We start from the raw sequence: 26,531 nt of genomic DNA, 5'->3' as shown, positions 1-26,531 counted from the left end.
GTTTCTTCTATTATTATTATTATTATTACTTATTATGGGTATCTCCATGGAGTCAGTAGACTCATCACAGGAGACCCAAACTAGCAAAACAATATCTGTCACATCTCTTTTTGAATTCATTTACAGACGAAGAGCTCACAACTAAGTCAGCCAATGAATTCCACTCATTCACCACTCTCCAGGCAAAAAACCTTGTTAACCACACTCTTCTTTAATTTCCAGGGATTACCTCTTGTTCTTCCATCACTATCACACAGCTGAAACATTTCCCTTGCATCAATCCTATAAAAACCTTTCAGTAATCTAAATGTTTCTATCATATCCCCTATTCTCTGTCTATCAACCAACAAACTCTCAATCCATCAATGTAGGGAGCATTTTTTACATCACTCACCAACTCAGTCACTCTTCTTTGATCCCTCTCCTCATCTCCAAGGAATCCAGGTGACCAGACCTGAGCACAGTAATCCAAATGTGGAAGTATCAATGCTTAATAAAGGGGAATAATAACCTCTTTATCTCTGGATGTCAGTGTGTTCCTCAACAACCAAGTAATCCTATGTGCAATCTTGGACAACTTAGCAATGTGTCCCCTGAATTTCATCTCCCTATCTACCAACATCCCTAAGTCCCTAGCCTCATCAATCTTGGAGTACTGTTCCATCAATGTAGTACACAGCTGGTAATCTTTTAATCCCAAATTGCATGACTTTATACTTTTCCACATTGAACTGACATCCATTACCTTTTGCCCATTCTACAAGCTTATTTAAATCATCCTGCAAACGTTCAACATCAGACTGATTTTTTATTGCGCTACCCAACTTTGCATCATCAGCAAACAACTGAATATCTCCCTTTAAGCCATTTCCTATATCATTTATATACAAATTAAACAACAATGGCCCAAGCACAGAGTCCTGAGGCACACCACTGGTCACCTGCCTCATCCTGAACTCAGTTCCTCCATACACCACCTTCTGGTATCTCTCCCTGAGCCATTCTCCTATCCATATCACCAAATTAGTATCCATTCCCATCTGCTCCAATTTGCGTAACAGTGTTCCATGGGGTATCCTGTCAAAAGTCTTAGCAAAATCCAGAAGTACCACTGCATAGCCAGTTCCTTTGTCCAACTCAGATGTCATTCTATTATGAAAAGTTAATAGATTGCTAAGGCAGGATCTACCTTTAACAAAACCATGTTGGCCTCTATAGAGTATCATATCCTGATCCACCCATTCTTGAATTTTGTCTTTAACCAACTTTTCCAATACTTTTACCACAGCTCCTGAGATTGTGATTGGTCTGTAATTAACTACTGCAGTTTTAGAGCCATCCTTATGCAAAGGAACCACTTTGCCTAACTTCTACTCCCTAGGGACCATACTAGAGTTCAAACTTAAGTTAAATATCCAAGTAAGAGGGGTTCACAATTCCTCTGCACATTTACATAACACCCGAGCTGATATTCCATCTAAACCTACAGCAGTGTTTGCATTTAAATTTTGCAATATATTAAATACCTGTGATTTCTTAGCTTCAATCCCACATTACACATTAGTATTTGCATTAGTTATTACTACAGGTACAGAGATATCCTCACTTGGGTGATAGACTTTTGAAAAGTGATCACTCAGTAACTCAACTATTACATCTGATTTTGTCACATCAATACCATCAGCACCCACTAAAGTTATCCTTCCAAAGTCATTCTTCCTTTTACTTGCCACATACCCTTGATCTCATTGGCTAAGGTCTTCTCATAATCTGATTTAGCTTTTCTTACTATGCTGGTAACCTTCCTAGACTCTGATTGTCTAATTTTTCCCTGTAATAGGTTGGCAAGGTGTTTGGCTTTATTAGATATGTGGGGGAGAATCTGCCATCTACGATAGGACGGAGTGGAACATCATCTTTATGTACTTTGGGTGCACCGTAAAGGTGAGGTGTTATAGAATGCAAAGATTTTAGTTTTCTTTTTAACTCCTGAGGCCAACCATTCATATTGTGAATCAGAAGATTGGTTTCATTATGGTTATTCATGGTTGGATCTTTATTTAATATTTTGTATGTGGACCGGTCAGATAGTAAACTATTGATCTTACTAATATAATCTGTATTACTAATATGATCTTACTAATTGGTGTTCAAAATGACTGTGGAGTTTCCTTTCTCTGCTTTTGTAACTATTATAACCTTGTTTCATCTTAAGTTCCAAATTGCCTTTTTATCTGAAGTAGTAATATTTTGTTTTGGTGGTTTAGTTGTCGAAAGGATGATTGTACTTTGGAATCTTATATCATTAGCTATTGTCTCCAGGAGAAGATAAAGACCTTTCTCAATACCACATATGAAGTCCATTTTTGGGATGTGGCTAGGAGCAATGAAAAAGTTAAAACCCTTTTAAAGAATTTCGGATTCTTGTTTAGAAAGGCTGTAATCTGATAGGTTAAAAATCACTTTATCATTTAAAGCCTTATAACATCAGAGTGGTGTTTAAACTGACCGCTACCATTAGACAGCTTTTAAGATCCCCTAAAGACAGTGTATCTTTTTTCAAATATGTAGGTGTTTACAGCATACCTTGTACGTGTGGACTATCCTACATAGGCCAGACTTCAAGAAGCTTAGAAATTAGACAAAAGGAACCTGTCGAAGACTTTAATCATAATAGAACAGACACCTCGGGTTTGGCGTATCACTTCTCAACTTCAAACCACGCTATAGATTTGGATAATAGCTCAATGTCATATATAGAGGAAGATTACAGATATTGTCAAATATTTAAAGAAGCTGCAGTGGTCCTACGAACAGGAAATGCTAAACTTAATGAGTTAATAAAATCTTATTAACTCATTAAGTTTAGCGGAACTACAATACGCCAAAAACTATGTAACGCATATTTATAATAATGACTAAAGTATATCACTTCACGCATACCATTTCACGCGGTGCCTTCCAATTTTTGTTGTCTAACCCATGTAAACTATTACTGTATTCCTTCGTTTTTTTGCATTTATTAGTTTTTTTCACTGTTTAGTCTTGACAAAGCTAGTCAGTTTTGCTAGCGAAACTAGTCGACGAATTTGTACATATAGGAAGCTGGGCAAGAGCGTGGTTGACGAGGGTGTTAGAGCTAGGTTTTTTACTTGGAGAGTGGTGAATGAGTGGAATAAGCTTCCAGAGTCTGTTGTGGGTGCTACGACCGTGAATGAGTTCAAGGCAAGATATGACAGATACTGTGTAAATGTTGAATAGTTGTTCCAGACATGATGTTAGGGCCTCCCTCGATGAGTCTGTCGACTCCTTGGAGTTTCCCGGAACAATAATAATAATAATAATAATGTATTAAACCTATGGTCTTATAATTCAAATATCTGTTTTGTGTTAATTTCCTAGACATCCTTATAGAAATAAATGAAAGAAAAAAACAGATTATCATTCTCCATCTATAGAAAACCAATAAACACAGGAAGATATCTGCACACTACTTCACATCATCACCTCAAGCAAAAAAATAGGCCTAATAAAAACCATAAGGAATAAAGCATACAACATCCCCAGTACAAAAGAAAAACGGAAAGAAGAAATACAATACTTAACACAGATCCTACAACTGAATGGTTTCAATACTAAATTAATTAAGAAAATTCTCAATACAGCACCTACAAGAAACTTAAATAAACAAGATTTCAAGAATGCAGTCACCCTTCCTTATATCAAGAATGTAACAGATAAATTAGCCAAACTTCTCTAAAATACAAAATTAAAAGTGACTTTCTTGCTACTTGAAAAAATATCAAGCTCTCTTCATCCTCCAAAACCTCCACATCACCCAATGAAAAAACCAGGGGTTTATAATATTCACTGTTCCTGTGGCATCTGCTATGTGGGCCAGACGGGGAGATTGGGAGAAATCCACATGAGCAAACATCAAAAGGATGTACAAAATAAGAGAGAACATATATCGGGATTGGCATTTCACACAACCTCTACCGGTCATGATGTACCGGTCACAAGAAAATTCAAAGAGGCAGCAAATATGATTAAAATTACTACACAATGCAACAAAAACAAAGATTTGATTTTAAATCAAGTTTGGTCAGCATTTATTAAAAATTTCAAACCTCGGACAGAGTAAAAGTGAACCACAGAACGCGACAACAAATAGCATTGTCTCTAGCTAACATGCATTAACGGTTGTATAGATCTGTTACTCATTTTTTTAACGAACTGTTCACAATACCAACAAATGAACTAATTTTCATAATTTCTATTAGTTTGTGCTTTAAAACTTTGTTCTCTTTACATCTGACGATGTTGGTCTGACGACTAATGAACTTGTTGTTTTTAGTACTTGTTTAGTTTTAAAAACAGTTTTCTTTAATAAACATGTAGTCACAAAACCGGAATAAAAAACATTTTATAATTTATATATTATATTAATGAAAGTGGCACCCCATGAAAAAATTCACAATGGCAAAAAAGTGTCAATAAATTCTGCTGTTTTTGAACACTTTACAATAACAGCAGATGGGAAATATTAAGTATGTCAGTGTATTATAGAAAACACTGATTGTGAAAAAGGATGAGATACAAAAAATAGTAGTTTTTGTGGTTCTGATAAAAATGCACACATCTACAAGAGCATCAAATTTAAAAAGACACTTGCAGCATTTTCATCCTAAAAGGTTAGACACTGTGAATGAGAAAGACAGCAATAAAAACATTCCCTCTACTTCAGGGTTAAAGAAGGATCAGAAATCTAATAGAGGCCAAATACAACTACCAAAATTCTTTACATCTGATGAAGTTACCGTAACAATGATGCCAGAAAAGTTTAAAAACCACATCATTGAAATGGCAGTGAAGAATAGTGTACCTCTATCCTTTTTTCACAACCAGCCTTTTCAGGCTTAAAAGGAGAAATGGCTAAAAAACTTGGAGTTTCTCTGGAAAGAGAAAGTATAAGGAGACTGATAATTGAAGAGGCCAAATGTAAGAAAGAAGAACTTCAAAGAAAAGTGCAGGGATGTTTTGTCTTTATTAAAATGGATGCATGCATATCACAGAGTCAATTATTTTGCTATTAATGTTAGATATTATTATTATTATTATTATTTCGGGTGACTCCAGGAGTCCTTAGACTCATCGAGGGAGGCCCAAAACATCATGTCCACATACCTATGCGATTACATTCTCACAGTATCTATCATACCTTGTCTTGAACTCGTTCACCGTCATAGCACCCACAACAGACTCTGGCAGCTTATTCCACTCATTTACCACTCTAAAAGTAAAGAACCCAGCTCTAACACCCCTGCTAACCACACTCTTGCCCAGCTTCCATAGGTGTCCCCTAGTTCTCCGACCACCAGTCCTGATCTCAAAAATATCCTCTGAATTAATCCTATAGAATCCCTTTAGCAATTTGAATGTCTCAATCATATCTCCCCTCCTCCGCCTATCAACTAATTTCTACAACCCACAAATCTTCAACCTGTTCTCATATGGTTCATTCCATAGACCTGCTATCATCTTAGTCACTCGCCTCTGGATCCTTTCCACCTCCTCCCCATCAAGAAGGAACCAAGGTGACCAAATCTGGGCACAGTAATCGAGATAAGGTCTTATCAAGGCTCGGTACAGAGGTACAATAACTTGCTTGTCTCTACTCGTCAAGGTATTTTTCAACAACCAAGTGAATTGATGAGCTGATTTAGCTACTTCTGCAGTGTGCCCCCTAAACTTCATCTCCTTATCCACCAACACTCCCAAGTCCCTGGCCTCATCAATCTCTCGGAGTACAGTTCCACCAATGTGGTATACTGCTGCTAATCTTTTCACCCCAAAATGCATAACCTTACATTTTGTCACATTAAATTGACATCCATTCTCCTTAGCCCAGAACTCCAATCTATCTAAGTCATCCTGCAAGACTTTGACATCTTCTGCATTCGTTATTGCCCTACTCAACTTTGCATCATCAGCGAACAAATGAATTGTTCCACTTAGATCCTTCCCTATATCATTAATGAACAGATTAAACAGCAGTGGTCCAAGAACAGAACCCTGCGGCACACCACTAGTCACAGGCCGTCTTTTGGACTCTACTCCTGAATAAACTACTCTTTGATATCTCTCTATCAACCAACCACCTATCCATCTCACCAACCCTATATCCATTCCCATATGTTGTAGTTTACGGATTAGTATTCCATGTGGTATCCTGTCAAACGCCTTTGCCAGGTCCAGCAGTATCACTGTAAACCCATTTCCCTTATCCAGTTCAGCCGTCACCTGGTTATAAAACTTGAGCAAGTTACTGAAGCATGATCTACCCTTCACAAAGCCATGCTGTCCCCTGTACAGTATCTCGTTTTCATCAATCCATTCCTGTATTTTTCCCTTGACTACTTTCTCTAAGACCTTGACAACGACTCCTGATATGCTGATCGGTCGGGAATTTGCAACCGTAATCTTGGATCCTCCTTTATGCAGTGAAACTATTTTCCCCTCTTTCCACACCTTCGGGACTAAGCCAGACCTGAGACTCAGATTAAACAACATGGTCAAGGGCACTGATAATTCTTTAGCCACTTCACGCAAGACCCGTGCCGGTATACCATCCAATCCCACAGATGTGTTCACATTAAGGTTCTGTAATAGACATATGTTGAGTGATTCCAATCGATATAGGAAATAAATAATTAAAGTATTTATTTCCTATACTGATATATAAATAAAGGAATCAGAGTAAAATGTACCATAAACTGAGGAGAGTTGAAGGTTTTATGTACCAACTCCACAGTCCTGAAAAAAATCCCATGATATGGGCACATTTCTCACTCAAGCAAGTTAAATGAACTTACAACAATCAACTAACAGTTTCATCATTAATTGCATATTTTAAAAAATAATCCCATATACAAGAGGCTGAAGGACATACAAGCACATCAGTGCTCTGTCTGGGATGCTAGTAAGAAGTTAGAAGATTTTTAAAAACAATGTCAAAATTGCGGGTTCTAGCTGTTTATAGCATCTTGAAGGAAAGAGAATGCTAAATTGCTTGGATGAAGAGGAAATTTTTGTGGTGGTTTTGTGCCAGGAGAGGCTGGAGGTGAATGTTAGTCCAAGAATCGAGATCTGATCCTGTTTGGTGATTTGTGTACTACTGAGAGTGAGAGAATGTGAACTGAGATTTATTTTGTGAGAGAAGAGGCAAGACTGTTTTGGTGGCATTGAACGTTACCAGATTGTCCTCACCCCATTGAAGGACAGTATGCAGATCAGTGTTTAAGGCACTAGTTAATGATCTGGAAGCTTGATATATTTGTGCACTGCATAGTCAAATGAGTAAAATGAGTGGAGAGTACTATCATTGGCAATGCTGTGGATAGGATTAAAGGAGATTAACAGTTTTTAAACATGAGAAAGAGGATACGTTTCAGGACACAGGTTGGGATGCACTGAGGTGCTCCTACCTCGGTGGTGAAACTCAAAAAGAGGAAGCCATCAACCATGACATGCAATGAATGACCAGGGAGGAAGCTAGCAAGCCAATTACAGAGGATGGCAGGTAGACCAAAGGATGGCAATTTGTTTAGCAGTTCTTAATGTCAGATACAATCAAAAGCTCTGGAAATGTCAAAAGCGACTGCACAAGTTCCACCAAACCTTTCCATTACAGATGTCCAGTGGTGGGTGATGTAAGCTAAGAGGTCAACAGTGAATTTCGAATGGCTGAATTCATACTGGTGGTCACTGATTAATTGATAGTCTCTAAGTAGTGAAGTTGGCTATTGATGACTTTCTGCATTATTTTGGAGAGAATATAAATGATAGCAATTGGTCAGTAGTTTGATGACAGACTTCTATTTCCCTTTTTGGAATAGGCTGGATATGAGATTGCTTCCACGCATTGGGATAAGAACCAGCTATGTATAATAAGTTGTCCAGATGATACAAGACTGGTGTTAGATCCAGAGCACAATGTTTGAGAACAAATGGAGAGATGCCATCAGGACCAGCAGACTTAAGTGTCCAAGTTATTTTAGTAATTTTCTAATGTCTTTGCCAAAAAACTACAGAAGACATACAGTGCTTGGATTCCAGTAAGGTAGTTCCAGTTTTTGATGATTAAGGGAATAAGCTATTCCCTTAGTCATTAATGCAAGAGTTCAAGGAAAGGTAATGCTAAGTCAGCTTTATCTTTGAATGAAGTAACAGTGGTGCTATCAGGATGAGAAAAAGGTGGAGGTGAGCAGAAGTGATGTCCAATGGCCTTAACAAGGAAAAAACTACAGAAGACATACAGTGCTTGGATTCCAGTAAGGTAGTTCCAGTTTTTGATAACTAAGGGAATAAGCTATTCCCTTAGTCATCAATGCAAGAGTTCAAGGAAAAGTAATGCTAAGTCAGCTTTATCTTTGAATGAAGTAACAGTGGTGCTATCAGGATGAGAAAAAGGTGGAGGTGAGCAGGTGATGTCCAATGGCCTTAACAAGGGACAAGAATGCATAGCATACATTTGAACAGGAAACAAGTTTTCTACTGTTAGTCTTTATGAAATTGGATTTGGATCTGCTGATTTTGTTGCATGTTTTGGTATAGGCAAATCATGAAGATGGAGGTCTTGATGTAAGCCACCTAATAATACACTTTCTGTTGAACCAGGGCTTGGAAAGAAAACAAAAATTCTGAGTAGAATGGGGGAAATGAAAGTCTTCCTGCCAACGAGGATAGTTTTTGTGACTCATTCTGAGGTGTGTGTTACGGTAGGATAAGCTATAGCAATAGTCTGACCATTGAAAGGAGGAAGAGTTCCAGAGGTCATCTCACTTTGTGTCTTTATAGTGCCAGAGGATGCAAGGTTAGGGGAGGCTTCAGGAAGAGCATTCTGTGAGAGAAACTTGTACAAGATTGTGGTCTGAGTTGCTAAAAGGAGAGGTGACCTCTATGGTGTATTTGGAGGGAGAACTGTTTAAAAAGAGATCAAAAGTATTGGGTGAGTGAAGAGAGTTACCAGGAATTCGGGTAGCTAGATGAAGCTTTGCATTAGATCATCATTTATTGTAGATTTCTATCTCATAAAAAGAGAGCCAGTTGGAATCCTAGAATTTCAACTGGCTCTCTAAAATTACCCCAAGCAGGGTAAAAATGAAATTCTTGGGGGTAATGAGGACTCAATAAACATAAATAAAATTATATAAAAAGCACGTTCCTTGTTACGACAGAAAAATTTCTTCTGGCAACACTGCATCTGGCCAATGTAATATACGTGTTTAGGAGATGTCACGCCATGTTGAACTCCAAACAATTTGGTTGCTAAGGCATTGTCAAGTGGCTAAACAGATATTATTTGTCAGTTGTCTATTACCCACCTTAACCTTATTTTTTGACACGTGTTTTTGCTTTGATTTTGTTTCAATATTTCTATTTTAAGTGTAAGATTTTCATTTATTAACCATATTTTAGTTTTATGTTAGTTTGATAATTTGATTAATATATTTTCTCCTTGCTCAATTAATTTTATTAATTTTCGATGGCGAATAAAATAATTAAATACTGCCTTGATCTTGAGGACATGTCTTAGTGCCACATTTACCAATTAAATTATTGTAAATTTAAATTAACTTTAAAAAAACTTAAATTCAATCACTGTCCTTTTTACCCTTCAGATGACATCAACTAGAAAAATAATATACCAGGAAGAGTTCCTCAATTATGGGTTTACACAAATAGAAGACAAAGGAATAATGAAATCACAGTGTGCTGTCTGTTTGAAAGTACTGATTGCAGAATCTTTCAAAAAGAGTTAATTAAAGAAACACTTGGATAATTTGCACCCACATCTGTCTTCCAAACCACTGGAATACTTTGTAAATTTGGAAATGTCTGTCAAAAGACAAAGACTGCACAGCAACTTGAGAAGTACATTCGATCAACGTTCAGCATCAAAGGCTAGCTTTGAAGTGGCCTGGTTGATTGCCCGAAACAAGAAACCATATACTATTGGTGAGGAATTGGCTAAACCAGCAGCTTTGAAAATGGCAGAGATTATGTGTGGTCGAAAAGAAGCCATGAAACTAAATTCAGTGCCATTGTCTGCAAAAGTTGTGAAAGAAAGAATTTCTATTTTAGCAGAAAATGTGAGGGAACAAGTTATTTCTTCAATAAAAGAGAGTAAATGCTTTGCTATTCAGCTTCAATAGTAATTTGCAGCTGATGGTGTATGTTCGCTACAAAGGTTTATATGTAACTGAAGAGGAATTGTTGTTTTGTTCTCCTTCGAGTTGCGATCTCGTGGAATTGATGTCTTCAATAAAGCTAATGAATACTTTAATAACGTTAATTCAAAGTGGAAAGACTGCAGTGCTGTGTCTGTTGATGAAGCTCCAGCTATGTTGGGTCATGTAAGTGGTTTTTCTGCTTTGGCGAGAGAGAGAGAGAGAGAGAACAGTGGTTAACTTCAGAAATTGAAGTTAACCACTGTATGATCCATCGCCAGGCACTGCTTGTGAAACATTTGGAACCTGCACTGGAAGCCGTCATGCATGATGTTATCAAGGTTGTCAATGTTGTCAAAGGACATGCACTAAACACGCGACTATTTCGTGAATTATGTAAAGATGGTGAGGCTGAATATACAGGCCTACTTTATCATACAGAAGTGAGGTGGCTCTCACGTGGAAATGTTCTGAACCGAGTGTGGGCTCTCAAAACTGAACTTGAAATTTTTATGGTTGATCAAAAGCATGTTCTCGCAGATAAGTTTACAAACTCCTCGTGGGTTGCACATCTCGCATATTTAGCTGATATTTTTGAGTATGTGAATGCATTGAACAAAGAATTGCAAGGAAAAAACATCAATATAATTTCAGTGTTTGGATCAAAGCTTTTATATTGGAGACAGAAAGCAGAACAAAACAAGATAGCTGCCTTTTCAAAGTTAGCTTTGTTTTTGGAAGATTGTGAAAATATTACTTTTGACGACATCAAGGATACAGTTATAAGGCATCTTATCAAACTCAAAGAGAGGTTCTCTGATTACTTTCCAGATCTTGATTCACATACTGTCAGTTGGGTTGTAGATCCCTTTAAATGTGAAATTCCTGATGTACCAGAAGAGACTCAAGGGTTGGCAGAGGCACTTCTTGAACTTCGATCCAACAGTGAAGCACGTATTGAATTTGAAAACAAAGCAGATCTGTCATATTTTTGGATGTCAATAGCTGCAAAGGCTTTCAAAATTGCACATGAGGAGGCAGTCAAAAAGTTGCTGCCTTTTGCAACAACCTACCTGAACAAGGATTTTCCACTCTAACTGAAAACAAAGCAGAGAAATTGATTGGAACCCGGAGACAGTATCCAAATTGCTCTGACATCAAAATGTCCCAATTTTGATGTTATTGTATCAAAAATGAAACAACATCATTTCTTCAAAACCTGAAGTGAAAAAGTTTTCAAAGAAATCCTTTTGTTTCATAATGAGGATAATTTATTTTATCACATTTATTTTATACTTTTTTATATTTATAATTGTATTCTGCATATAAATAGATTCAATAAACCTTTTGAACTTAAATAATCTATGATTTTCTCCCTTTCGAATCAAGGGGGGTAACGTCGGCATAAATAAATATATTTTGGGGTAATAGGTAAAAAAGTTCTCTGACCCCTGACTTAGGATGATGACCTAGGTGATTTGGGTAGCTTGATCGCAAATAGTCAAGTTTTATGTAGAGGGAATGTGAAAATAATTGAGTAGTTATTAGAGTTTGGAGAACAGCAAATGCAGCAAGGATTCTAGTGATGGTGAATATCATTTATCATTATCAAATCAAATTCCTGACATGCACCCTCAAGAGGTGTACAGGATATTATGACAGTACTACATGAAGAACTTACATCATTACTAACTTCCTATCAACAATTTTCCTCCAAATCAATCTGTAGGTGATAAGGATCAAAGCTGTATAACTGAGAGGAGACCTCCACATAGCCTTTAAAGGAATGCAGAGAACTGACCAGGGCTTCTGATCTAATGTCCAATCCTCACCTTCTCGTGGTGCACCCTGTTAGGTACTGAATACTGAATGAACTGAATACTGAATACCTGGATACTGAATGAACAAGAATGGGCTGGCAATTTGGGATTTAGCTGACCAAATTGTATTTTTACTGGCTTAAACCACAAGTAAAATGATGAATATCATTTATGCTGGGTTAATACCATGCCAGAATGAGGAGATTCTGGCATGATTTGTGTACAGCAATTGGTTGCGTTATGTATTTTTTTATCGGAATTATTTGAGGGGGATTCTTTTCATTGCAGTGTCACTATCGTTGTTTGTGAGGTTCGTTAGTTTGTTCATGACTAAATGGGAGGATAGAGCGAGGACATACAGTGAGAGAAGATAAACTCTTGGATATGACATCCATACAGTGACCAGTCTCCTTGCCATAGTGTGGCCTTGACAGCACCTCCTGCATACCACTACTCAGACTTCCTCTCCAGGCATGACCTGGCAAAGCATGTGGCAGCATGATTATGTGCTAGTTGATCAGGAAGCCTCCTAACTCATTACTGACTGGTTTAATTGTGTGAAATAACTGGTGGCTGGACTGCGGCACCACCATTTTAACGGATGTACTCTCAAAATGGGAGCCTCTGTAGCTCAGTCGGTATAGACAAAGCCTTTGGTCGGAAAAACATGGGTTCGATTCCCGTTTGTGATGTGAGGAACCTTTATCTGGTCTCTTTTGACAAAAGTGAGTTGGCCAGTCTTGTATGGAGGTAGGAAGTTTTTTCACCTGGAGACTTGAGTTTTTTTCCCCCAAACAGGCAAACCAGCCCCATGAACATATGCATCTACAGACATAGGACACTCTGGGAGGAATTGGGCTAACCACCTGAGCCTCTGCAGCTCAGTCGGTATATATAAAGCCCTTTGGTTGGAAAGATCTGAATTCAATTCCTGTCAGTGATGTGAGGAACCTTTATTCTTTTTTTTTTTTGAACCTGGAAACTGGTGTTTTATGCTGCCCCCTCCCTCCCAGAACAGGCAAACTAGCCCTGTGAACACATGCAACTACAGACATAGGACACTCTGGGAGGCATAGGGCTAACCGCCTTATCCTTGAATTACAGTTAAGAAATCCAAGAATAGTTGGAAAGTAATGGATGCTTAAGTGCTTGTTAGAACCACTGATGGATGGACTCTTGAAATGAAGGAGAGTCATGAATCTCTAAGTATCATTCGCATGGCCTAGAAGGGTATTACTTTCATTGTATTTTATTATAATTTGACACCTCCAGGGAGTCCTAAGACTCATCGAGGGATATGTCTCGACCACTCAACCTCATCCACAAACCACTTCATCTACACCAACGACATCTATTGTCCACCATCACCACTATTATTTTCACAGACAATCACAAACATCCATGCCCATGGCAGGATTCGAACCTGGAGCCTTTTGGCTGGAGAGCAGATATGCTAACCGGGAAACAGAAATTGGAATCCCGGCTCTGGAGACAAACATGGCATATACCACTTCAATAAGCTGGATGGTGGTATTTCACCATGCAGTGAAGGTCATCTACCACCTAATGGTCTAGTTGGCATCCAACTAGGAAGATATCCTTTAGCATTATATTGTGAGTGTGCGCATGTGCAATCAAATACGTGCACACACACTCTTTTTATTCTCAGATTCTGAAGAGGATCTAGATAGGTCAAAAGTGCCATTTTGGCAATAATTCTATGATATTACAGAATTTGTGTTTGTCATTTAGAATGTCCATTCATGTTTTAATTAAGTTTATTACTAGGCTGTTTCATAGTTTGTTTTAATGGTAAGTCTTGGGTTTTTTTAGATTAATGTAATACCTGTTAATTGTAATACCTCTGCAATAATCTTACATATTAGAAGTTCAACACCATCAAATGTATAATATAATTTGACTATCCACTAAGCAGAAGCAATTATATCATTCTCTTATGAACTGTTCATGTGCACACAGCAAGTAGAGTAGCTATTTCAACATCAGAAAGGATTTCTAACATTTAATATATATACTTTCTTTATAACACAGAAATTCTATTTTCAACAATCCATTTGTGATTTAATATTTCTAAAGTCCAGTATCTAGATAGTTTTGAAGAAATGAGGGTTAGCTTAACATGCCACATGCTTGTCATTGCTTAATAAGAATAATACAGCAAGTCCTCTGCTTACAGAATATGTTCCTGAGGTTCTCGTGCAATGTTAAATTGCATAAACAGAACATGATTTTCCCACTCAAATACGTGCAAAGAGGGCATATTCCAGTGCTGAAGAAAATCTGTAAATGACACTAAACATTATAGTATATACAATTAAGTGATAATAAACATCATAACACTAATTACGGGTATAGACCATATTGGTCTGTTCCGGTCTCATTATCCATCCAAAATCCTTTTTTGAGGTATACGCTGCTTTCGCTTTCCAATTGGCTTATATTTTAGTATTTGTTTAGGATGTTCGGTGTGTTGGCCAATCGGTTTACATGTTGAATTCATTTTTGTTTATAATTGTTTAGTTTTTTTCTATTGATTTTCTAGTTCTTCTCATAAATCTCATTTTACTTGTTTTTATTCTTTGTTTATTGCCCAAATTTCACTGCCATGTAATAATGTGGGCACTGCTAAAGTATTGTTCAAGTACAACAACAATATAGTTCATAAGTTTATCTAGAGCATCCAATAGCACCACCAGTTTTAACTATGTCCTTTGGTTGTAAAGACTTGGGTTCGAATCCCATCTAGGGTGCAAAGAACCTTTGCACCCTAGATGGAAAACCCAAAGAACAACAGGGTTTTTCAACTGAAGGAGAATTGGCTAACCACATATGGAGGTGGCAGGGTTTCCTCTAAGGGAAACGTTTTTTTTTTTTTTTTTTTTTTTTTAATCCTGCAAAACAGGAAAACTGGCCAGAAGAACTTACAGACAGAATACTATGGGAATAAGGATTAATTACCCCCATTCTGTTAGATATGGTTTTGAAAGCCTGTATGGTCTATTCATAAGTGGTAAAACAAGAAGGAATTAAATAATAAAAACCACATAAAAACCACAGTGATATCTTTAATTATTAAAAGGACAGATATTTCGTACTAAAATTAATAGTACATCTTCAGTGTCTGTAACAGTAATAGGAATGGAATACAAGCAAAACATTCGGTGGATCACCTATTAAAATACAATTGTTACCGTGTGCTAGGAAATAACAGAAATAACAAATTTAATCTATTAAGATAAATGGTTTTTTACATAAGATAAAAGTCTTCCAGATCTTTGAGAGAGACATACAGTCATTTCTATTTAAATTCAGTCAGTGTAAGATAGTTTCACAACTTTCTTTGAATAAGCGTTCATATTTGAATCTGCATCTATGGAGGAGAACTGCTTTATCCCACTGGACACTATGAGTAGAGTCAATACTGTGCTGCGCCAGACCAGACTTCAGCGGTTTGTTATAATCAATATAACATTGACACTCTTTTATTCTTTTTTCCCAAAGAACGGCCAGTTTGTCCAAAATAAGAGACATTGCATTTGTAAGGTATTTGGTAAACACCAGCCAAAGATAGAGAAGACAGTTTATCCTTTGTAGAAGATAATAAAGAAAAAATTTTGTTGATAGGAATATATGTTGGAATCAATTGATACTTTTTTAGAATTCTACCTATAGGTTCTGAGATTCCTGGAATGTACGGAATAGGAACTTCTCGGACTGTTGAAGAAACTGTAGGAGATGGAACATAAGAGTCAAGTATCTGTTGGATTTGATTGGAGTTGTAATCATTTGATTCCATTAACTTTTTAATGATGGAAAGTTCTTGTTGTAAGATTATTGAGGAAGAGCAAACTTTATATGCTCTATGAATTAGAGATTTAAGAATGCCAAATTTTTGAGACATGTGGTGCGCAGACTTTTTGCGAATGTATCTGCCAGTAAATGTGGGTTTTCGAAAGACGCTTGTAGATAAGGTACCAGAAGACGTTCTAGTAAGGAGGATGTCCAAAAATTATTAAGTACTAGAGTTTTCTTTTTCCATAGTGAATTGGATGAGTGGTTGAAGGTTATTTATCCGTTGTAGAAAGGTGAACACTGAAGATGAATTTTCTACCTTTCTACAATGGATATTCCATTCCTATTACTGTTACAGACACTGAAGATGTACTATTAATTTTAGTACGAAATATCTGTTCTTTTAATAATTAAGGATATCACTGTGGTTTTTATGCGTTACTTTATTATTTAATTACTATGCCACAGGTTCCACTAAAAATTAAAAAAAAAAAAAAAACAAGAACGAAACTTTCCTGCAAGAAAAAGTTTATGCAAACAAACAAAACAAGAGTGCTTATTTTGGCATCCATTCAATAAAGAAGACTATAGTAGCACATAGGCTTAATGCTGTGCAGATCACAGGAATCTCACAGAGGATGAATTATCAGCTCGGCTCACTCTTGCTCAATAGGTACCAGACTTTTCTCAAATGTTTCAAAGGGCATAACTTCAATTTGGATATTATGCTCTTTCAAATGAAACAGCATAATATCAGATTGCATGAGTTTGATTCCACATAAATTGAACACGCTTAAACAGAGGAATTACTGCATATTAACACTATATAATAACTAAAAATTAATGAAGAAAATCACCTTTAAAGTATTATGAGCTTTTGCTATTCTCATAGAAATGCTGCAAAACTGATACGACTTTTTGTATATTATACCATTACTGGATATAGAAAAAAAATCATATTACAAACATGTGGAAAAGCAGGTAACATAGATGAAGAAATACTTACACACATAAATACTTAACCATAGAGGTATTAGCATTTTACAATGAATTTAATTAGCCAGCTAAATCAAAATTGATTAAAAGTGGAGTTCAACACTGTACCTGTCTGCAAACTTAGAAATAAAACTGATTATTAGAACTTTAGTTGGGAAGGACCTCCTAATATCCCAAGTCAGGATTTATGCATGAAAAACTTAAGACATACTTCTGAGAAATAACAGGAATACAACAGGAACCTATTCAACTTTTTTGAAAACTACAATGAAATAGAGAAATGGATAATACAACAAAGATGAGTATGGTGAAGATACAAATTAAAGAAATTTGTATAGAACAAGAGAAAAAAAGCCAAAATAGACAAAAACAGAAGGCTAAGATGTTAGAAATAAAATAGCTGATGAAAAATGTGAAACTGCTTTGAAAGAATCCAAAAGAAAATTACGATTTGCAGATTTTTCGTGAATACATTGACATGATTGCATTCATGAAACCTCCTCCCTACGCCCCCCACCACCACACAAACAAATGGCAGCCAATGATAGGATTAATAAAAAGAATTTTAAACAATTAAGAAATTGAGATAATAACTTTGTATAGCACATTTAAGAGATTAAGGAAGTGAATAATAAGATGTTTTTTTTTTTTTTTTTTTTCCCTACAGAATCAGTTTTCTTACTGATTCTGCAGCTTAGTCTAAAGTCTAAACTTCATATGCAAAAATACTTTGGAAAATTTGAAGAAAAGATCAAAACTAACAATAATGGCAAATACCTGTTGGATTTCTGCTGAGGACATGGACTGGTCATTACTAACATAATGCTCCAACATAAAAATGTGCACAAATTCACATGGAGAGAAGAGGAATAAGAAAAGTCTCACTGACTTTTCTTAATCCTTGACTATGTTATTGTTGATAATGATGTTTTCTCATTGGTGCAGGTCACTAGAGTGTATACAGAGGATTTAAAATTGGAAGTGATCACCGTTTAGTTTTGAGCAGGATAAAACTGAATTTCATATTGAAAAGAAGAATATATTAGAAAGTTTTAAAGTGAATAAAAGTTGAACAGTTTTCAGATGTGAACTGCAGACTAAAATACACAAACATTATTAAAGGAAAAATGAAAGAGTTTGAGAACAAGAACAAAACCTTGGAGATTTAGTGACAAGTCCTGAAGAAAACATTGATTCAGCCAGAGAGGCATGTGGTGAGGTTGTCTGCAAGGAGAGGAAAATCAGATCTCCAGGTTGGAAATAAAGTTAAAGAGTAAGAAAAAAGAAAGGAAAGCATAACAAAAGTTCCTGGTGAATAAGTCAGCTTGTGCACTTAGAGAATACAGAGACAATGTAAGAAAACTAAACACTGTGTAAAACTATCTCAACAACAGTCATGGGAAGACTTTGGCAAGAACATAGAAAATAAATATTAGGAAGGAGGCAAGATATTCTGGAGACTGTTGAAAACCCTCAGAAATGAAGGAAAGAGCTGTAAAAGGAATTAGAGATGACAAAGGTGACATGAAAAAAAAAAGATATCCTAGATGTATGGAGTAATTACTTCGAAAAATTGCTAAATGAAACAAGCAGTGACAGCACAGTGGTAAAAAACACTCAACAGGTATGCAATCAGGAATACATATCCATACTTGAAGTAGAAAAAGCCATCAAAAGCCTGAAATGTGGAAAGACAGTGGGAGTAGATGATATTCGACCAGAAATGCACAAGAGTGGAGATATAAAACTCTTGCGGTGGCTGCACTGAATAGTTCAGAAGATATGGACAGAGGGACGAATTCCAGATGATTGGAGTAGAGCTCTCATAGTACTCATATATAAAAAAGGGAAATAAAACTGAATGTGAGAATTACAGAAGTGTTTCCCTACTGAGTGTTGGTAAGATTTATGAAGTATACTTGAGAAACGGTTGAGAAGGATTGTGGAAGGGAAGCTTGGTAAAGAACAGCTGGATTCAGGCCAAAAGAGGCTGTCAGGATCAGATTTTCCCTTTATGACAAATAGTTGAGAAATCATGGGAATATAACAAGCTCTGCATTTAAGTTTTGTAGATCTGGAAAAGGCATATGACAAGGTGCTAAGAGAAAAGCCATCAAAATGCTACAGTTGTATGGTGTCAGTAGATCATTATATCAAGCAATACATAGTCTTTATTTGAGTTGTAAGTCAACAGTTAGAACTGTGGGAAGTACAGGAAGATGGTTTGATGTTAAATCTAGTGTCAGACAAGTATGTACATTATCCCCTCTGTTATTCATCATCTATATGGATCACATTATGAAGGAAAGCAGTATTAAATCTGATATCAAAAATTGGATATGTTAATCTCAGCTCTTTGCTTTATGCAGATGCTATACTTTTAAATAAATCCAGTGCAAGTCCAAGATTCCCTGCCTAAATTGAATAACTGTTGTAATAAATTTGGTATGAAAATCAGCAATAACAAGACAAAGACAATGAAAATAGGCAGAAACAATGAAAATATCAACTACATTGTGAATAAATAAATAAATTCCATGTGATGATACAGCGTTCCCCCTTTATACGGGAGTTCACGGTAGCATCTAGTCTCCCCAAATCTTATCTGGGCTCTAGAAAAGACACAGGCTGACGAATCAGACCTATGGCTGGGTCAGTATTCCTGACTAATCCATGTGTATCCTCAGACCGGTTTGCCTGCTTGCGGGATGAAAAACACCAGATAAACTGGCAGAAAAAACCCTGCTGTCCACTCCCCCCCAAGACTGGCTAATTTGGCTATGGCTGAGGAAGATCCTAGTTGCGAAGCTCAAAGCCACTCGGCTAACCGCACAGATGCATTGTGAATGAAGAACATATAGAATAAGTAAAGCATTTCAGTTACTTAAGCACAATTTTTAGTGAAGATGGTAAATTAAATATGGAAATAGACAACAGAATCAACAAAGCCAGTATGGTAGGAAGTCAACTCAATAAATTTATATGAAATAAGAGAGAGATTAGTCAAAACACTAAATTAACTGCATACAATGTTCAAACCAATTTTAACTTAGATATGAGAGCTGGATTAGAAATAAAACATTTGACCAAAGACTAGAGACACCACAGATATGAAAGGCCTGAGGAAGATTAAGGGCCTGAAAAGATGACATCAATGGCAATATCATATTAAAAATGAGGATAATAGGAAAGAACTTGCTATTGTTAGCATTCAGGAATGTGTTAGCAGAGCTAATCACAGGTGGTATGGTCACTTAAACAGAATGGAAGGGGAGAGATTAGCAAAATAAGTATTCTTTGCCGGGTTGGCAGGAAAAAAGACCCAGAGGAAGACCAAAATATAGGTGGAATGATACAGTAAAAAGGGCTTTAGAAGACATAAATATAAGATCTGACAATGTTGGAGTCATGACAGATAAGATTGATTTGGAAAAAAATTGATAGGAAGTTAGTAGTGACATAAGCTTTTTATGTACTACTATCATGCTATCCTGTACATCCCTTGAGTGTATATGTCAAGAATTTGATGATGAACTCCAAGGCAAAGCTAGACATTTTGTCCAGCATTCCAGAGTTTTGAGATTAGCTTTAGCCTATGCAACCTTTAAAAGTATCTTGACCGAGGAATTTTCCAAAAGACAGGACCCAAATCTTTGAAAGTTTTCATGCATGCAGATGTAAAAAGAATGTTTCACAATTTTATTTTAGCAAGTTTTTGAAAATATCTTTTTTCTATGGTTCAAGTAATGATTTAGGCCTGAATTAAAAAAAAAAAATTCAGTTCACAAAAAAAAAAGGGATTACTGATATTAAAGCCCATGAGGTTTCAGAGGGAAGAATCACTGATTCAGAGTTTGTATTAAAAACATAGTTAAACCTATTAATGCAACTGATGAATCAAGCCTTCCATGCCATGTAAGATGAATTCCTGTAAATCCAGAATGCCTTTTTATACTAGTTTTAATGGTATGAGCTCTCATATGCAAAATTTCATAAGATAAAATATGAATTGCAGTAGTCATTTTCTTTCATAATGCAAACGGCACCAATATTTCAACTTCTGAAAGCTCATATAAAATTATAATTACACTCTAATATCCAACTAAACAAATTTATTTTATATATAATCTAGACTTTATTCAGGCTAAAGATAACAGCATCTCAAAATGTCTTGCTTGTGAGATATACAAGGAGAAATATTGTTTAACTAACCACTTTACAAAATAATACTGTATTATTAGCTTCTTAACTTTAAATTCATTTATTTTGAATTAGTAGGATGTCTAAATTTTAATTAAGGAAACTGAATGGGACAGTGTTAATCTAAGGTGATATGGCCCTTAGGAAGAACAAGAAATGTAAAGGAAACAGCTGTTTAAAGTAGAAATTTTAGAGGAGAAAGACACAAAGACCATGATGGATTGCTGTGTTTATGATGACTTAGATAGCATAGGTGTAAGAGCTGATCAAATACTACTTCTATGGATGTACAGTATTCTGTAGAGCCCTAGAATTTCTTAGATACATTACAGAAATGACGATAAACCATTATTTTTAAGAACATATATCTTATCAATTTATAAAATTCTATTCATTTATACATACAATAAAGCAATACATAAATTTCTATTTTAAAAATTATTAAAAGCTAAGCTTTATCTTCAAGATAATTACATCCCATAATCAATTCTCACTATAGCAATATCTGTTAAAATATATCTGTTAAAATGTTACAGAATGTGAGTTTGTTACAGTCAGAGATTGACTAATTTCAGCATCAGTTTATATAGCTTACCAAGAATTTGAACTGGACCCCTCTCATTTCTTAATTTCAGGATATAACAGCCACCAAAAATAGCAGCAATAGCTATTAGGAGAAGAGGAGATGTGAGGCTAAAAATATCAAAAATTATAATGAATTCATAGAATATAATTAAAATGCACTAAAATTTTAGTGTGTAGTACTGAACTAACAGCAATTATCACTTGAGTGAAAAATTCTAAAGCAGAACTAAACTAATCAATAAGATCACATATTTCTTAACACAATAATGCACATAACATTTAACACCAGACTGCTGGTCTTCAAATGTCTGGGAAGCTGTTATCAAAGTATTATGAAAGGAACATGTACTGTATGGATGAAAGTGTCTGTACAATATTAACTGCCATTAGCACTTTTCATTTTTGCTGTATTTGAAATTATGTAATATCAGCCTTTGTGTTACTGTATTCTAATGTTTTCAAGTGTATAATGTGTTGAATAATTGGTGCTACAAATCAAAATAAATTATTATTATTATTATTCAGGCCTCCATGGAGTCAAAACACTCATCGTGGGAGGTCCTTCCTAAGAACATAAAGTCTGTCAAGACTCATCAAGGGGAGGTTCCCCCCCCCCCAAGAAACACAAAGTTTATCATACCACTCCTTAAACCCACTGACCGTTCTCGCTCCCACCACTCCATCAGGCAATGCATTCCACGGCTCAACCACCCTCCACACAAAGAAACCACTCCTTACCCTCTTGCTCACAGTTTCCTTTCGTAACTTCCAGGAATGGCCTCTTGTCATCACTCCTTCCTGCTGTTCAACCAAGCGAAAGAACTCCCCAGTGTCAACCCTGTAACCACCTCTTAACAGTTTAAAAGTCTCAATCATATCACCTCTCCTTCTTCTATCCACCAAACTCTGCAGTCCACATTCCCTCAGCCGATCCTCATAACCAAAATTGTAGTCCTGAAACCATCTTTGTCATCCATCTCTGTACCCTTTCCACAGTTAATTTATCCCCTCAAATACTGAGGACCAAATAAACAATAGTCTAAGTGTGGTCTGATCAGAGACTTATACAACAGAATGATAACCCTTTTATCTCTGCAGGTCAGTGTCCTTCTCATAATTGCAGCAATCTTCTGTGTTATCTTCACCACCTTTGCAATATGTCCCCTAAATTTCAGGTTTCTATCAATCATCAACCCCAGATCTCTTGTCCCCCCTACTTCCTCCAGTATAACTCCTCCCATAGAGTATGCAGCATCCCATCGATGTTTCCCAAACCTCAAGACCTTACATTTTGCTGCATTAAACTGACACCCCCCATTCATTTGCCCATCTATCTAGCTTATTCAAATCCTCTTGAAGGGCTACCACATCTGCACTATTACTAATAATCCTTCCCAGCTTTGTATCATCTGCAAACAACTGAATATCCCCTTGCAATGTCATTGATATAAAGGTTAAACAATATAGGTCCTAGTACTGAGCCCTGTGGGACCCCACTTGTAACCCTCTGCCTCCTTGAAACTGTTCCACCATACTATCAGACAGCCAATCCTGAATCCAGTTGACCAATCTGACATCCAGACCCATGTGCTGCAACTTAAATATCAGCTTATCATGTGGCACCCTGTCAAATGCCTTCGCTAAGTCTAAGAAAATTGCAGTATATGCCTTTCCCTCATCTAATGTTCTTGTAACTTTATTATAAAAAGCTAGCATATTGCTAAAACAAGAGCGCCCTTCACAAATCCATGTTGACTCTCACAGATAATGTTACCCTCATCTGTCCAATGCTGTATATGGTCCCTCACTACTTTCTCCAAGATCTTAACTACTGATGACACACAAACTGGCCTATAATTAGATTCTTGCAGTCTGCTACCACCCTTATGCAATGGCACTATCTTACCTTCCTTCCATTCCCTGGGCACCTTTCCCGCAGCCAGACTTTCATTGAAAAGCCAGGTTAAAAGCACACTCTCAGTTCCCTAGCACATTCTCTCGTGGTAAAATACCATCCAGTCCCAAAGCTTTACTGACATCCAGAGTACTCAGTATCTGAAACACACTCTCCTCCTGTACCTCTAAACCTCGAACCTGCCCTATCCCTCTAGCATCAAAATTGACTCCTCTAGGATGAAATACTCCAATAAAGTGTTCATTGAACAATTCCTTTATGTCCTCTGCATCAGTCACTCTATTCCCATTTTTATCACACAACATCATTCTTCCACAGTCATTTCTCCTCTTACTAGCCACATAGCTAAAAAATTCCCTAGGATTTTCTTTGGATCTCAGGGCCAATCTCCTCTCATATTCCAGTTTCGCTTTCCTTACCACACTGGTCACTCTTCTGGCCTGTGTCTTATATTCTTCATGCATCTTCTCTTCACCTGTCTCCTTATATCTCTTCCATAGCCTCTTTTTTGCATGCAATTCCTGTTTAATATTGTTTGTCATCCACTTTACTCCAAATTGTGTCCTCTTCCTCACGTGTGGTATACAACTTACCATTGCTACTAACAAATATTCTTTCGCAATTTCCCATGCACTAATGATATCCCGGCCTTCCAATTCCTCCCTCCATGAAACTTCTCGAAGTTGACGTCTAAGAGTATTATAATCACCTGCTTTATAATTCCACATAAGTTCCCGTCTCTTTGATACTCTTGCATGTCTATTCATTTTCCAAGTCAAAATCATATGGTCACTCTCTCCAACTGGTGGGAGAGATGTCGTCTCAGTTATTATCAACTCTTCTGATGCTATAACCAAATCCAAAACTCTTGAACCTCTTGTTTCCTCTGTTACATGCTGCCTAAGACATTTGTCCCTCAAGAATTCTAGAAATTCCATTTCCCTATTGCTACATGCATCTTCCTCTCTCCAATTTATACTGCTGTAGTTAAAATCTCCCATAACAATCATTCTTCTAGCACTTGCCAAACTTAACTGTCCAAACATCTCCTGGTCCCCATCCTCTGTGCTCCATGGTCTGTAGCAGCACCCCACTAAATATCCTGTCTTACCCACCTCCACCTCACACCATATGCTCTCAAAATCATTTGTCTCACTGCCTTCCAAAGCCTCCACTCTTAGAAGACATAGGTTGTCACTTATCATAAGCAGTACCCCATCACCACGCTTTCCCCTCCTATCCTGCCGAAAAATGCTGTACCCAGCGACTTCTATTCCTGTTATTATATCCTCTTCTGTCAACCACATCTCAGTGATCCCAATAATTTTTGGCCAGGCTGATGCCATCTGCGCCACCAATTCCTCTCCCTTATTCCGGATATTCCTGGCATTAGTATAAAGCATATAAATGTCATCGTTTCTATACCCAGCATTATTCCCTCTAGACTCCACTGGGCTCAGTGTTACCTGATGTTATCTCCCTTCTCCCAAGTATTCATTCCCACAAGAGGCCACCCCTGCTATCATTCTCCTGGGACACACTGACTTGTTCAGAACAGCAATCTCTCCAGATGCTTACATCCTTCCTCATTCAAATGTAAGCGGTCTCTCGCATACAATTCCTCTCTTTCCTCAAACACACTCTAAGCATCCACATATACCAGTCCTCTCTTGTCACACATTCTAGCTATTATGTCATTCAATATTACTGCTCTTCTGCTCAGCTCGTCATTATCATACCTAGGCAATATGCGCACTATTTTTCCTCTCTCTGTCTTCTTCCATACAGCCTCAAGCAAAAATCTAATATCTCTTGCTGCCCAACTTACATTACCACTCAAGTCATTTGTTCCTACCATCACAATCATCTCATCCACCCTTTCACCTCTCTTAATTGCCATAGCCACCCTTTCTATTGTTCCTCCTGGCAAACACTCCTCACGCATCCCATCTTGAACACCACGGATCATTGAGTCGCCATACATTATACCTCTTACCATTCCCTCTCGCCTATTGTTTCCATTCTCTCCTCTTCTTTCATTCCCATAGGTCTCTCTCATTCCCTCTCTTCTACCGCTATTCTCTCTTCTAGCATTCCCATACCTCTCTCTCTCCTACTGTTTCCATTCTCTCCTCTTCTGGCACTCCCATACATCTCTCCTACTGTTTCCATCCTCTCGTCTTCTAGCATTCCCATACCTCTCTCTCATTCCAGCTCTCCTACCGTTTCCATTCTCTCCTCTTCTAGCACTTCCATCTCTCTCTCTCTCTCTCTCATTCCATCCCTCCTACTGTTTCCATCCTCTCGTCTGCTAGCATTTCCATACCCCTCTCTCATTCCCTCTCTTCTACTGTTTCCATTCTCTCCTCTTCTAGCACCCCCATACCTCTCACTCATTCCCTCTCTTCTACTGTTTCCTTTCTCTCCTCTTCTAACACTCCCAAAATTCTCTCTCTTCCCTACTCAGATTCGGCTTGCATTTATCTCTTCCATTCTCCTAATCTTATCTTTCATACTTCTGCTCTCATTCACAAGACATTCCACCTCCTCTTTCAGCTCATCTATCTCCCTCTGCAGGTCAGTCACTCTTAATCTAAATTCACTCACCCAAACAAAATCATCTCCTAAACTTTCACAGTCACTCACACCTTCCATGCTTCATAAAAGAATGAATCAATACCAGGCTTAAATTTAATTCCTCCTAAATTATTATATGCCACAGTACAGTAACTCCACAAATTGATGAAGGGATTATTGATAACTATTATTATCAAATGACTTTTGCTTTACAGATCTTGTTGGTTTTATTTTGATAATTGAGTCAAGGAGGTCCTGGCTGGGCACTGTATGCAACAATTATTACAGAAGTGGAAGCAAGCATTTTAAAAATTCCATTTAATTTAAATACTTATAGATCCTCAGTAATGAAAAAACTTATCAAATAATACATTCATACACATACTATGCACT

The 26,531-nt window shown here is 37.0% G+C and overlaps 1 protein-coding gene across 9 annotated transcripts in view; it reads right to left on the bottom strand.

Annotated features, from left to right (window-relative positions):
• The window catches only part of LOC150100552 (prenylated Rab acceptor protein 1), a 135,806-nt gene that overhangs the window by 56,055 nt on the left and 53,220 nt on the right, over positions 1 to 26,531 (bottom strand). For all 9 annotated transcript variants that reach the window (XM_090401293.1, XM_090401294.1, XM_090401297.1 and 6 more), the window contains one exon: positions 21,657 to 21,754. In XM_090401293.1, coding sequence (XP_090257419.1) covers positions 21,657 to 21,754 — 98 coding nt within the window. The remainder of the gene's footprint in view (positions 1 to 21,656; positions 21,755 to 26,531) is intronic.

The sequence above is a fragment of the Typopeltis vanoorti genome, chromosome 12 (assembly GCF_054136105.1).
Source record: "Typopeltis vanoorti isolate ZY-2024b chromosome 12, IOZ_Tvanoo_1.0, whole genome shotgun sequence".
NCBI classification, from domain to species: domain Eukaryota; kingdom Metazoa; phylum Arthropoda; class Arachnida; order Uropygi; family Thelyphonidae; genus Typopeltis; species Typopeltis vanoorti.
Note: the sequence above shows the minus strand (reverse complement) of the source record. Positions and strands in the feature narration are given on the sequence as shown.